At 39.0% G+C, this 15758-nt stretch overlaps 1 protein-coding gene across 2 annotated transcripts in view; it reads right to left on the bottom strand.

Annotated features, from left to right (window-relative positions):
- Window positions 1–1494: 1494 nt before the first annotated feature.
- Window positions 1495–15758, bottom strand: part of LOC134744020 (suppressor of cytokine signaling 2-like) — a 60122-nt gene continuing 45858 nt past the window's right edge. The window contains exons 2-5 of one of the 2 annotated variants that reach the window (XM_063677654.1): window positions 11567–11784; window positions 9313–9458; window positions 7010–7258; window positions 1495–5225 (exon numbers count right to left, since the gene is read on the bottom strand). In XM_063677654.1, the coding sequence (XP_063533724.1) occupies window positions 5132–5225; window positions 7010–7258; window positions 9313–9458; window positions 11567–11784 (707 nt within the window). In that variant the 3' untranslated portion in view covers window positions 1495–5131. The remainder of the gene's footprint in view (window positions 5226–7009; window positions 7259–9312; window positions 9459–11566; window positions 11785–15758) is intronic. The other variant, XM_063677653.1, reaches the window with a different exon arrangement.

The following is a 15758-nucleotide window of genomic DNA, read 5'->3' as shown; positions in this document are numbered from 1 at the left end:
AACTACAGGGGGCGGCACAGGAGCAAAACCTACGATGCCCAAGAAAACGTACGAGAACGGTACATGGCAGCACTTGCTTTGGCAATGTACATGTTTATGTTTCCAATTTAGGTTATTCAGGCCACAAGATGGCTGACCCGCTAACGCGCACGGTCCCTAATTGCTACATGCGTGCGCCCGTGACGGACAGAACATACGCACCACGATTCACGGACTTAGTCCCCGGCAAGCTCGGTTCTCCATACAAACGTAGTTACGCTCTCATTTTAAAACGACTAGCTAGATTGCTCTGAAACTTTGTACTTACAATAGGATAGGGTCTGTTATTAAATTAGTTTATATAGCTTCAGATACAATAGTTAAAAAAAATACAGCGAATTTAAGTTTTTGCTCTATTTCGTTTGTTTTATATACTAGAGCCATATAAACTAATTACAGGCATAGATATACCTCATGTCATTGTCTGTGCAAAATTTCATTACAATCCAACACGTAGTTTTAAAATGAGGACGAAACTCCGTTTGTATGGGAAGGTGAAATTCGGCCGAGCTTGCCGGAGACTTAATTGTTGATCAATTTAGGGTTCAAGCTAATTTGGTTGTCAATACTAACGGTATGATACGTCCAATGTAAAGTAAACCCCTAATGGCTCAACAAATAAAGTCTGTGATTTAGTCGGATTCATTGTTGCCCACCAAGCACTGGCGAGTGGTGGGCACATCCTTATTAATGATGCACAAACTAGAGCTAAGGCGATATATTAGGCGATTAGGAATTATAAGTACAAATAAAATTCAGTATATTTAGTCAGAACGTATATTTGTTTCTGTATATAAATTATTTTCATGTTTAGCATACATTAGTCTACACACACGCACACACACATCATTTCTATTATGTCACACTTATGTTGAACAATCGGTGATACTTTCTTAGAAAATGTACAAAACTAATTGAATTTATTTTGCATAGCATTTGCATAGGTATACTCGAAAATTTGGCGCAAAATGTATCGCAACCTATAATCTAAAAACACCGTATGGAAATGCCACCATAAACGACAAATTCATATGAAAATATGACTATGGCAATTCCATACTATGTCACTGTGGTGATACGGATTCGATTGTCCCATTAAAATTATTATGCGCCATATTTTCGAGAATACGTTCAAAAATAACGATAAGAACAGTCCGATTCAATATCTTCCTGCAGAGTAATGCTTTAAATGTCCTAATACCGGCCACCTATTTTTGATAATTTCTTTGGTGCCCGATATCAGGATTATAGCAATAATATGAAACCCTCATTGGTAAAAAAAACTTCAAAATGCATATTTATTAAAGTATAATTTTAAAGTTATAGAAAAAGACTACTGGTTCTAATTCTAATGCATTTTGAAAGTTTAGTATTCAGTATTCAGTATTCATTTATTTCTTGCTTCCATGGTACATTTTTGGGTAGTATTTACATATTTATTCTTTTCTTTAATTACGATGAAAAGGAAGTTTGAATGGATGTTACATAGTTCCACTTATATCCCTGACCAAAACTGAAGCAAATTTTGAGCTTGTTGTGACACCCAAGGGCGCCAACTGCTTTGAGCTTTTAGTTTTTAATCTCATTAAATGGGTTTAAAAACTACCAATTGTTTACAGATGGTTGAAAGAATAGGGCCCATCTGACAGGCTGACTAAGTCACTCGGTTGATTTTTTTCCATAAACAAGATTTTTTTCTAAATTCGAACACATAAGCCCATCTGTCAGATAGTACCCATTCGATTGCAGCGCCATCTGCATCAAGCTCTGCTTAACTTTGTTAGTTAAGGGACTGTGGAACCTAGGTGAACTAATGAACAGGTAAATACTAAAAATAATTGAGATTATTCAAGGTACATGTTTATATTCTATATTATTAGTGATCACTAGCCCCCCTGGCTCTTGGTACACCAACCAAATACCGCCACAGTTCTCCTGTCCCATACAACTCGATTTCCACAGGCTTGCCTAATTTTCAGAAACTTGAGAACTACTTGTATTGAATTTGAATTTCCAACGTGAAAAATGTAGCGGTATCTAATATTTCCTTGTTTATTGAACATAAACGCCATCACATGGCGCGCGTATAATTATTCTACTTAACTACATTACGTCTAAGAAATAAATAGAAAACAATAACTATTTACAAATTCAGCCTCAAACCAGCATTCTCATGGCGACCCTGCCGAAGGCGATTGAAATGCCAGACGTTTAAGGTTGCGTTCGAGAGCCTTCAAAATATCCAGAATATTCTATAACGGATTATTATGTTTCAGAGTCCATATTATACTAGCATACAGTTGTTAAGTTTATTCTTTTTTTTTACAAAATAATAAGGTGTATTAGCAACTTCGAAAACGGAGTGATTTTGACCATGTTATCAATATAAATCTTCTGACAGTTGAGTAGAAGAGTCGATAAGTAATGTTTCCGCCCAAAGTCTCCCGCCACGTCTGTACGTTCGCGATAAACTCGAAAACTACTAAACGGATTTTCATGTGGTTTTCACCTCATCAATAGAGTGATACTTGAGGAAGGTTTAAGTGTATAATTTGTGAAGGTTTTGTGTAACCCGTGCGAAGCGGGGCAGGTCATGATTTGAACTGTATGTTAGGTATAGGGCTCCGTTATTCGTGGCATTGATTCAAGTCACATTTTTATTTGCGTTTGCGCCGAAAAAGAGAAGTAATTTTCAACTGAATTTTCCAACTGAAATAGGAACACAATTTAACCTTCATGTAAATCTAATTCTTAACCGAATAATAAATAAATTAAATAGTTTTCTAACAAAATAGTGTGATGATTTCTAATTAGAATGGACAAGAGCGGCATTAGGGAACAAATGAGTCAAATTTGCGATTTGCAAAAATCTAAATTTAAGAGTTTGATAAATATTTCTTGTTGACCGTTGGCCGTTGGGTGTACAACTTTTTTTAAATCGGATTATCATCCGATCTATCCCCCGCCACACGTATAGGAATACACTAATTTTCTCGCAAATTTATTGTCATTGTCAACCAATCGGGAACGTTCTGTCTCGAATTGGAGATGGTGATAAATTGCAAGTCAATACGGCGTGTACGTAGTGTACGGTGTGTTCTTGTGTGTAATTTTTTCCAGAATTAAGCCATGGTGAAATTCATCAACCAATATAAGTGGTACTTACTTAATACGCTCAGCGCTCACAAATATCTGAGCACGCCTCTATTGTTCAAGAGTGTTTGTTCAGATATTTTAAAGCACCTTGACCGCTGCAATATTGATGGCGGCTATACTTATAAATTTTTCAATATCTGCATCCGCGATTTCATCGCGTTGCTACAAGTACATGCGGTCCACACCAATTTTGGTGTCTAGCCATAGTGGTTGCCGCGCACCGCTATGAACGGACGCCTGCTCGCGCTTGCGCCACCTAGCGGTCATATCTGTCTTATTTATTCCGTGATATTGGCCACATTTTAGTTCAATGTTTTACATTTTGTCTAATAAAATTTGTTGCTGTGTTTCTGGCTAATGGAATAAAATAACAACAAAATATACTTAATCTATCCTTAAACTTGTTTAAACAAGAATTTACAAATAATATATTTGTATGGTATGGATTCAGTTTAAGCAATTGAATTCACAAAAAAACAAATTGAAACTGTAGCGAATTAAATTAAGTAGTAAACAAGCATAGCCGAAATATAGATGCTCTCAATATCAGTCTTACAAACAAACCTTTATATACAAACAGTACTTAATTAAATAATATGCAGATTTTCCGCTAAAAACCATAGTTGAGTCCCTAGTCCTATATTATAATACATAAGTTAAAATCGGTAAAAGGTCCCTGCCTTAGCAACCAGTGCTTACAAAAAGGTACCCGGGTGTAGTGACTTCAATTGTGGTATTTTCTATAAAAAGGGACCTTATTGTCGATGGCGCTTACGCCATTAAACGATGCTCCGATATAAATACAATGCCGCGCGACGCTGTGCGGCGTAAGCGCCATCGACAATAAGGTCCCTTTTCATAGAAAATGCCCCAATTTTGTGATTGTAGGGCGTCCGGCGCTACTACAAGTATGTAAGTTGGCCAAAATACTAAAATTAGCACATTAAGTTATTGAACGACCTTCCAAGGAATCTAGAGTTTCACATCTTATTGTATCTGTGGCAGCTTTCAACAAGGCTCGGAAAAAACTGCCGTCATTTTAAAAAGGGTTCGAAAGGATAATTATAATGATAGTTATCTTGATAATTATCTGGATTTTTATGCCTGATAATTATAGATTTGATAATAACCTAAAATTTACGAAATATAATTAGATTGTTACATGATGATTTTATCATATATTTCAATGGTTAATAAAAAAAAACTAATCAACATTAGGTCAGTTTATACATAGCAAAAAATGCCCCGATTATTATTTTTTACTATCAAAGAATTCAGAGAAAATAAATATAGCACCATCCATACCTGGGATAATTATCGCGATTATTATCAGACTATAATTATCTGGATAATTTCGAACCCTGATTTTGAAAACATAACCTTGTTCCGTACAAAGACTTCATAACAATGCCAATCATTAAATATCCCCAAAGACGTCCGTAGACTACGAACGAACATTTTCCACCCATAAATGGGTCCTAAATTATGGTTGTTTTCAAAATTACGGGCGTTTTTCCAAGCCTTTTCCAATCTAGTACAATTTGTAAATTAAATCTAAAACTGTACTGGAGTTATATGTGTCGTTTTCAAGCAAAAGGTACCACATTGTCGCTTACAATGAGGACGAAATTTGCTTCCATCTTTATATGAATAACCTCATAGAGCGTTCTTATTGGCAAGCGTCAATGTGGTACCTTTTGTTTAAAAAGGACACATATACAGCAATCATAGGCACAACAAGCTATCGTGGGCTGTATTACGGCCCGGCCACGACATCGCGCGGCGGCGGCCATAGGTGGGAACGAGAGGTCCGATCGCTGTGTCTCGCCGCGCGATGTCGTGGCCGGGCTGTTAGCCGCGTTTGGCGGTCAGAGACAGCACATTTTGAAGTCACATTAGACCTAGGTTGAATCTATCTAGTCTAGGTGCATACATGCTAGATCGAGTAGGGGTACTCGCCGAGGTAGTCTAGGAGCGTCGTCGGCAGCCGCAGGAGGCGGTGTTTCGGCGCGCTCCATAGTTTAGGCGATCTGAAATAAAAGTTTTATGTTAGACAATTTAAATTGAAGTTTTATATTCATGTTGGGTATGGTTTATATCAAAAAAATATACAAGCCCTTATGTGCTCTAATAAAATAAAATAAATCGGCCAAGTGCGAGTCGGACTCGCGCACCGAGGGTTCCGTACTTTTTAGTATTTGTTGTTGTAGCGGCAACAGAAATACATCATCTGTGAAAATTTCTGTCTAGCTATCACGGTTCATGAGATACAGCCTGGTGACAGACAGACGGACAGCAGAGTCTTAGTAATACGGTGCCGTTTTTACCCTTTGGGTACGGAATCTCAAAAATGGCTGTGACATATGAACAGACAGACGGACATGACGAAACTAGAGCTCGTTTCCACTGTCGGATGTCGGGTCCGGATTTAAATCGGATGTTCCAGCGGCAGAACATTTTATATGAAGAAATGTTGGCTGTTTTGCGAGCCCTCTAAGTCCGAAAAAAAATCGTGTCGGATCTCGCTCGCCTACGACACCGTATGACGCTGTTCACACTTGTCGGATGTCGGGGCAGAGTTCCGATTTTGCCATTTTGGCTACGGAACCCTAGCCCTACCTACCTAGCCACCCTAGGCAACGTGGTAAAATATCAGGGGAAACCCGACGCTCGGCTCCTGGCACACTCCAACATCGGGGTCCTTGTATCGGGGTCCTCGGGGGCATGTAGCTTAGGCTTAAAACGCACTGCGATTAACATCTTGCGGTTTCAAAACAGCATGCTTCGCGCACGCACTTGCAAAACTGAAACCGCAAGAAATTAATGGCAGGGCGTTCTAACCCTTATCTTATAGTTTCGGGGGCCCTTACGGATACACTTCGACCCATAGGGATCTTTTGTGCAGTTACCCCCTAGGAAAGATCCGTCCGCTACTCAAGAGCCTTCCCCACCATCTCCATATGCCGGATGATGGACCTTATGGGTAGCTTTTTGAATTCCTTTGGTCCTTCATCCTTTGTCTGGCGAGGGCGTGACATTCACACATAAGGTGTTCTATTGTCTCTTCCTCTTCGCCACACATACGACAATCGGTGTTGTCAGCGTGCCCCATCTTGGCCAGGATTCCCTTGACCCCGTAATGGCCAGTAAACACCCCCGTTATTATTTGGAGTTGCCGTTTGCTAAGTTTCCAAAGCTTTTTGCTCCAACCAGAGTCTACCCCTTGTATAAAGAGCTTTGAGTGCTTTAGACCCGCCAGACTGTCCCATTCTTCCTGGTGTTTGGTCTTAGTAAGGTCTTTGATAGCCGCGTTCTAACCCTTACAGTTAGAGTGAGATAGATTGCCTCGCGCTCTCGTCGCTTGAGAAAGACCATTAAGGGGTTTCCTGAGCCAGAAGGCGAAAAATCTCCTTACATGATCATGTTTTTCTAAGAGGCGTTGATGTTCGTAGACGTGGAAAAAAATGTATGTAGTTCTTGACTATATTATCTTTAATAACATAGCTTCCGATACACGAATTATGACACTTCGCTCGATACAATTAATTCCCAAAGTAACCTCTAACTCGGACTTTTAATCCTACTTTACTCGGTTATTTATTATGTGATACTATAAACAAAAAAGTAGAAAAAACAATAATAACTTAAATAGTAATTTCACAGCTTTCGAATTTCGATATTGTAAGGTAATGTTTTTAAAATAAATCAAAATCGACAAAAATCGATCAAAATTGACACTTGGCGCGCGTGATCTTTCCCGTTCTTTCTTGCGAAATGTGACAGTGCCAGCGGCAAACCGACGGAACGGCCTTACCTAGGGTCAGAATCCAGGGCTTTATGTATGGCCAGCCTCGCACAGTGCAGCAAGCTCGGCGGCTCGCTCCGTCTCGGCGTCTGCAGCAGCACGGCCGAGTGCGGTGCGCCGGCGCGGTCCACCCACACGGTGCCGGCGCCGGCGCGGGCGGCCGTCTTGCCCGCCCCCGCGCGCACGTAGTGCTGCACCAGCTCCACCACGCACCGGAAACGGGGCATGTACCGCGCGAGGGGCTTCTCGCAGTCTAGTCTGAAAGAGGAAAAGTTTTTAAATTAAACGTGATCAAACTCTCGTAAGACATATTTCAAAATATTGTATGCTGTGCACGGCGTAGTGCCGCCGCGGACACTCGTGCCTGACGAAAGACTCCCGAAGAGTCCGATACATGTCGCCAAAAGCGACTAAAAATAATAGTGAGTGAAACCGTAGTGACTAAATATTTTGGAAAGGTTTTGTTAGCGCTGCAAGGTCATTTTAGTTTCGAGAATTATTTGAGTAATTTTTTTTTTATGATGAATAGGCAGCCGTTTGACCACGATCCCACCTGACATAAATGACATAAATGTTAAGACAATTATTTATACCGGAATACAAACGAGTTATCACTACATAGTATAAAACAAAGTGTCTTTCCGCTGTCTGTCCACGTAACCACAGAAATAAATATGCCATAGAGGACGCAAATACATCTACTTCGCGTGTCCGAACCCCGACCGAGCGTCGAGGTTGACCGTCGCTCTTTACAGTCCACGCCGCCGGTTGTTGCAGCCGGACGTCCGTGAAAACTTAAAAATGCTTCGTTGCATGATAATTAACTGCAACAGCCCAAAAATTGCGAGCACCCAAAGACAAGAACATATTTCCTATCACAGATCAGTAATTTTAAAATTATATTATGCGTAAATTTTGTATGAAAAAGTCTGCACGCTTGGTTTCAATACAAATCGTGTTATTTGCGTCATCTAGCGTATATATTAAATCTGTGTACGCAACGGATTTTGATGAGGTTTTTTTTTTAATAGATAGTGATTCAAGAGGAAGGTTTATATGTATAATTTATAAAAGTTTTCTGTTAATTAGTTGAACTACCCGTCCGAAGCCGGGGCGGGTCGCTAGTCACAAATACTATGAAGCTCTCAAATTCCATGGTTCCATAACGTTATATACGGCCAATAAATGGATACAGTCTAAGGAAAAAACGTGCCTCGAAAATCAAGAAAATTTGATTCTCGTTCAGAGGGCGCTACTAATTTTGGCCTACAGTCGTATAGATGGCGTTGACGGTTTCGTTTGTTATTTAACAATTTTAACGCATATCAGTGAAAGAACATGGGTCAAAATCATAAAAATAATTAATGCAAATAAAAAAAATCATTTATCTATATTTAAATACATTCGTATTACATATCGTATTTTTATAAATCTTCATTTTTAGTTTTAAAGTGTGTCGACAGATGGCAGTGAATTTACTGGGGTTACAAAATTTACTATGACAGTACCGCTCTAGTATAAGTTACTCTATGATACGGCCAAGGAATTTAATTTCCAACCCACCTAAGGTTCAATATCGTTCAAAAAACTGTCACCATAAGAGCTAGCTAGAGCATGACTTTGCTTTGATACGTTTTTGTCTAACAACGTTTCAACGAAATGGGTAACGTTATTTACATCACAATTCTAAGCTGTTAATGGTAAGACCCTCAAATTTGAAACATATATTCTTCAAATGTTGTATCTTCCTTCCTTCACCTAAGAAAGGATTTTCGAAATTATATCCCAAAGATATAAAAATAAAGTTGTACGTTTTTTAACAACCTCGAAGTGAGCAACGGTTATTTTCCTTATAAGACCTTGTAAGTTAAACACGATTCGACGTTCAAATAGTTGACATTATGACAGGTTTTTCATATCAAACCTTCCTCGAGGAAACTGAATAATATGTGGTATTTTCTATAAAAAGGGACCTTATTGTCGATGGCGCTTACGCCATTATAAACGATGCTCCGATATAAATACAATGCCGCGCGACGCTGTGCGGCGTAAGCGCCATCGACAATAAGGTCCCTTTTCATAGAAAATGCCCCATATGACGAAACTAATGAAAAGTGATACATAGAAAACTACATAAGGAAGTAGATAGGGAAAAGGGCAAACTGTCCAGAAATAGGAGCCCCGCGCTACGGGGCTCCATTGACTCAGGGAACGAGACAAAAAAATTCACGTTTCCCGATATGCCTAGGAATTTATCGATCTGCCTGATCTTACGATCGGCCGCCGACATGAATAGAGGGGTGTATATTTACCTAAAGAAACCACACTCGAAGTGTAGTCTGACCGAGGTGGGCCCTCTTTCGGTCTGCACCGAAAGTGAAAATATGAAGTTCCTATCTCCCGAGTCCCGGACCACGAATGCCCCCACACTCGCTTCTTTAAGAAGATTTCTCGCTCCCTGAAAAAGAAAAAAGGTTTAGTTAGATATGTATATGAAATATCTTTCCTAGAATGGAATGGAAGCCCTAAATCGCCTTTCACTTTTACGAAGATAGGTAACTTAGATGCGTAAGTAAAACAAATACAGGAACTTTTTTATATAACAACTTTGGCAAACAAGCGTACGGTCCGTATGATAAGCAACCGATAGTTACAATTACACCTCCAAGGGAGTCACATATGTATTATAACATTTAAAACTTTCGCGTTTTGAACACATATTAAATCTCTGTTATGACATTTTGCTGGGACATCAGTTAGCCGCGACCAAGAGCAGTGAAACCTGTGTCGAAACGTAGGTAAATAAAGGTAACATAATAAATTCGCGACAGACCCGATTGTAAATGTGATTTAATCACATATGTACTGTTAAATATACATTATTAACATATTAAGCGACAAAAGTAAACAGCCCTTACAGCCAAAATAGTGCATCCTAGTTATGGGAGCTGATACATACATATCTACCAAGAAGTCTAAATAGGTATTATTGTTTTACGAATACATTTCATAGATACATGTAGATACATATAAGAAAATACTTCTTATTTTCAATATATTGCCCTTGCAGTGAATTTACAACAGGAAATAAGATATAAATATATTAAGAACGGGTCACACGTATTTTAAGTCGAAAAACGCTCGACATGTTTCTCTCCGTATTAGGAAATAATATATTTTTCATGGAAATCGTCAATAACAAGAGTATGATACGTTTGCTATAAATATATCTTATCTCTTCTAAAAACGATATCTCTGGTCTTTCCCCACAATACTGAGAAAAATACGTAAGTACAATTCGCAGAAGCCATATAGTGCGACCGTAGGTACTTACTTAAAACCATGGAGACTATATAAAGGAGCCAAATCTCTATGTATGAAGAGTGTCCATCAAAAAACAGTAATTAGGCGGCGCCACCATACACCAAAAACAACCTACGTAATTTGGTCGGGTTATTTGTTGCGTTATATGGTTCATGTTATACTCATGTCCCAGAGCCTAACTAGCGCCACCGGAGAGATTAGGAACTATTATTTAAAGCTGAAAGCGGTCACTTTTGCAACAATTCTGCCATAAGAGATTGGCATCCTTTCTATACCATCCATACTTAAAACTACACATGTACAGATACATACTTAAAACTACACATGTACAGATAGCATCAAGAGTAATGATAAGTCTTACGTTATCTACCAATCTCTAATAGCTTTACAATTACGAGTACAATAGACATGTGTCGTTCACGAGTGAGTGATTTAAATGAACTATATTTATTTATTTTAAGTGGAAAAATGCCAAAATACAAATCCAGAGAAATCGAAATCCAGAGGCCGTGAGTTCAAGTCTCACCCAAGGCAGTAATTTTTCCACTTTTAAATTTATTCTAAGCTCAATAGCATCGATCGCAGACGTTTCTGCTTGTTAAAAATTAATTTAGAATGGGTAGCACATCGTAACTGGTGAATTTCCAATATGACTTGGAACTCCGGTGGCCGTTTAAGAAGTGTAACACTCTTACGGTAGATGTCGCTAGGGTCCCCTAGACCCATATAGTGGGAAGATTTGCTGACTATGGATGAGGTCTTGGTGGCTCAGTTGGCAGAGCGCTGCAGTATCTATCCAGAGGCCGTGAGTTCAAGTCTCACCCAAGGCAGTAATTTTTCCACTTTTAAATTTATTCTAAGCTTAATAGCATCGATCGCAGACGTTTCTGCTTGTTAAAAATTAACTATATATTTTGATTGAACTCACTCTCTTCAACTCATTGATGATTTAACTCATATTTTTTTCAAATATTGAAAAAATCTAATTAAATGTACGCATTAATTAGAAAATGTTATATATTTGTTAATTTGTCGCAATACGATTTAGATAACTACGCGTTTTCTACAATTTCGCGTTATAGATAATGGACGATATCGGCCTGTCATTTGTTCGGAACTGTTTCGATCTAACTGACAGGCTGATATCGTCCGGCGGACTGATAATCAGTGGACCCCTTTAGAACGAGAGAGTCTAATGAAGCCTTTCGGTCTAACATTAACAGTTTTAAAGCAAATACACACCTGCCAATCAAGATTCCCATAGTACCATCCAGACAATCTCAGTGCCTTCACGGTGTCAGCTAGCCTCTTCAGCTCCTCGTTATACGGCGCGGGGTAGAGGGGGGACGTGGGCGTGGCGTACGCAGGGTAGTGACCCTTGCACCCCAGCAGCAGTTGCTGCCGGCAGTTGGGGCAGCACACGCCGGGCCAGCCGAGGGGCAGTGCCACTTCTGTTGCATCTGGAAACAAAGGAAAAAGAGGTTACTTCTTTCAAATCTATATATAAAAGATACGCGGTTTCCAGTACAGTGCCCTTAGCACACGGGGCCAGTGCCCAGGGCCCCCTTCCTCAGGGGGTCCCGAAGGACAGACAGTAACAGTGCATGAGCAACCGAGTCTGGTCGGGTATGGTGTTAGTTTAATGGGGTTGGCAACTGTAAAGGTTTGCAGAGATGGCGCCATCATGGCTTGCCCCTTTTTCTATGAGATTTGGCTTAAAGGGCTGGCATCCAGGGCATTAAAAAAACAAAAATTTGACACAATTCTAGGGAGTGACGGGGCAAGCTATGCTGGCGCCATCTGCTAATTATTTCGACCGGCCAACCCCATTTGCAACATAACATAACATAATATTGATAACAGGTAAATTAAAACGATTTCGCATAGCAGTCAATTAGAGGTAATATCAAAATCACAATTTATAGTACGACAAGAAATAGTAGAATATTATTGAGGGCGCCACTTCCTACGTAACTGTCACATTTTTGACGTAAAATGCTTAAACATGGCAACAATTTAGTATTGCTAATCAATGTCATATTATTTATTCTGTGTCAATGAGACAGTCTTCTCCGAGACCACGGGGACAACGTCCTCGAAACGTCGGAGGTATATCTTAAAACTTAAATTATTCTACAATTTAGTCTATTATAAAAATCCGCTTATGAATATTCAAAATACAGCTTGGGCAAACTCGACTATCTCGTTAAGTGATTAATATTATTCATGTCTGACAACAAATCAACTTCATAATAATCATAATTTTGACAACTCACTAGTTCCACTATATCATGAGTTCATGACATTAATGACTCATTGAATACTAAGAATTAACAGTTTATAGAACCCTCACTCATCATAAGAGTTAATAAATGACAAACTAAATTTACAAATAGCACAGATTAAGTAGGTTCAGAGTTGCCTCTCGCCTTAATGCTGATAGGTATTTACTACCTACTTATGTTGGTTATTATTATTACGAGTAGGACCTCGAGTCTGTCGAGTCTAAATTTGAATAACTCGTTCTTACGAGAAACAACGTTAAAAAAACTTCAGTCTTAAGTCCCGTCCAGTCCAGTTTTTTAAGCGCAAATCAAAATCGGCAACGCGCGTGTAATATCTCCGGTGTTGCAGGCGTCCATAGGCTACGGTAACTGCTTACCATCAGGCGGGCCGTATGCTTGATTGCCACCGACGTGGTATAAAAAAAAGGATACGAGCCTCAGAAAAGACTCCGTCAACAATTTTGTACCATCGCCCACACCGTTAAGAGGCCGTAGTCGATTATGGAGCAAAAATGTTAAATTGTTAGATTTAGTCGTTGAAATGATACACGTTTTGTTACGTAATATCTAAATAACAAGTATTGGTTTCTATTAGCACGTCTTCTCATCTTGCCTTTTAATTACGAGGTCGCGAGCGATATATGAAAAGAAGGGGCAAATTGATTTCGTCTAACTTTCATTTACACTACTTCAAAGTCATAAAAATAAAAATGTAGTCTGATAAACGTCAAGCACAGGATATGTGTAATACAAAATTACCATGTTTAGCCGTCCAAACTTTACGAAATTTACAAATAAGAGCGACAAAATCAGTGCTTTACGCGCGTTTACCTAAACGTCCATCAGAAAAGCAAACATTACTAATTTAGTGAGTCTGTTTTCAAAAAATTTATCTGATAAAAGGTAAGACAAGAAGACGTGCTAATAGAAACCAGTACTTGTTATTTCAATTAGGTAACAAAAGGTGTACAATTTCACCGACTAAATCTATCAATTTTACATTTTTGCGACTAAAATCGACACCGGCCTCTTATCTGACAGCTCGTAAACATTATTACAAAAGGCATAAAGGCAGCTGGATGTATGTGTTATCTAAATACTATTAGCAGTAAAGAAAACAAGTATTATTGTGTTCCTAATTCCTAACTTGTGAAGTTTACATCAAGGAAATGAGTTTAGAAAAAATATTTGCTCAATTCTATTATTCATCAATCATCATCATGATCCATAAATTCCATAATTCCATGACAGCCTAATATGTCGGTTGAGCAATTCCCATGTAAGTATTTTTCTGTTATGTGCCCACACTTTACAAGCAAAGTTAATTTCTTTGTAATAAATTTCCTCCTTCTAAAGGCCTCCGTCAAATTCTACGAAATTTACAGTATAGGGCTTCGCATAAGTCAATCTGGCTGGAAACCTACTTCTCGGAAAGTTACGTTTATGTATTTAAGCGAAATTCAGTACTATGGTTTTTTTCTTCATCTTGGTGGACTTGAGGGCACTATGGTATTTCATAAATAAATTGCTCGAGTATTAATCTTAAGGGGCCCACAGACTATCAGTCCGCCGGACGATATCGGCCTGTCAGTTGTTCGGAACTGTCAAATTTTTGTTTTTAACTGACAGGCCGATATCGGCCGGCGAACTGATAGTCAGTGGGCCCCTTTAAAGGCAGAACCATACCAGTATCCTTACCAAGAGTTTGACACTAACATATTTGCTAGCAACTGCGTAAACTAACTTACAATGCATCTCCCTCGCACTGACATTGGTGCAAGCGAGATGCACTGAGGTGGAGTTGAAGCAGTCGCTAGCGTTTAAGAGGAAAGGGGACAGCCGCTTCTCCATACAAACGCAGTCGCCATTTTCCTCTATGGATACTGTGACATTATGAAAAAAGTTTTTACATAATTTGGTGCATATTAACCATACTAGAGTCAAACCAAGAAAAATCTGCACAGATTTTGACTGGACACGCAGTGCTGGTGTTATTTTAAACGTCAAAACTTCTATGAATTTATGACGTATAAATAGGACTTCCGGTTCGAACGCCATCTTGATAGTAGCCTCGTGATTAATTTCTTTGTTTTTTGCTCATTAATATTGTTTAATGTGTAATATCGATAGCTTTATTATACAGGAATCTAATGTGGAAGTATGCAGTGAATGGAGAATTAATCTCAAAGCGTGTTTAACCACCATTTTGGAGTCAACGGCCGGTAGTCCACGTGCTTCTCGTAAAATCCAGCCATCGGTTTTACGAGACAACTACAACAACCACCGAACAACGTCGTGCTCTATGAGCATTTGGTATTTCTACCTCTAACCGTGGCTGGCTAGAGCCCTAGAGGCCCATAATTTTATTGTTTACCGTACACTGGCTATGGCCGATGGCCGATATGTTTTAATCAAGAAATAATAATTCGATCCCACGTGGATCCCACTTTGATGTTGGCGAAATCATCGATAGTATCGATGGAGCCATACTACCTGAAAAATTGATTGACGTATAAATAACACACCGGCACTGCGTGTTCTGTCAAAATCTCGCCAGACTTTTCGTGGTCTAACCTTGTGCCCCTACGTTTGACGTTTTCGATTTTTTGATTATTGCAACAATTAGGAGCGAAGAAAAACAGATTTAATGCAAATTTTTAAATGCTCTTATAATAATTAAAAATTCGAAAAAAAAAAACAAATCATCATGTAGGGACATAGCTGTGGATGGACATACTGGTATGGTTCTGCCTTTAAAGGGGCCCACTGACTATAACCAATTGTTATATACTTTCTTACATTTGTTCTGTTGTCCTTTCTAGACTGTATCATGTACCTTGTTTGTATAAATACTTTCTATATTATAAATTTTTCAGCGTATTAGTTCGCTGTAATGCTGTGTAATTTTTTTGAATTAATAAAATAAATAAAAAATTGTCTCAAAATGTTTTCAATAATGTGAATATACAGAGAGGAAAATGAGGACTATGTTTGTATGAAAAGGCGATTTCGCGCGGGTCTCCACTTTCGTCTTAAGGCCGGGCCGCGTAAAACTCATGGTGAGGGTAAGGCATTAGTGCGGCGGTTCTTACGGATTACGTTACGGGTTACTAGCACGCAACGCAAGCAATGTGACAGCTGACATAAGT

This window comes from Cydia strobilella, chromosome 9 (genome assembly GCF_947568885.1).
Source record: "Cydia strobilella chromosome 9, ilCydStro3.1, whole genome shotgun sequence".
NCBI lineage: Eukaryota > Metazoa > Arthropoda > Insecta > Lepidoptera > Tortricidae > Cydia > Cydia strobilella.
This window is presented reverse-complemented; position numbering and strand designations above follow the sequence as displayed.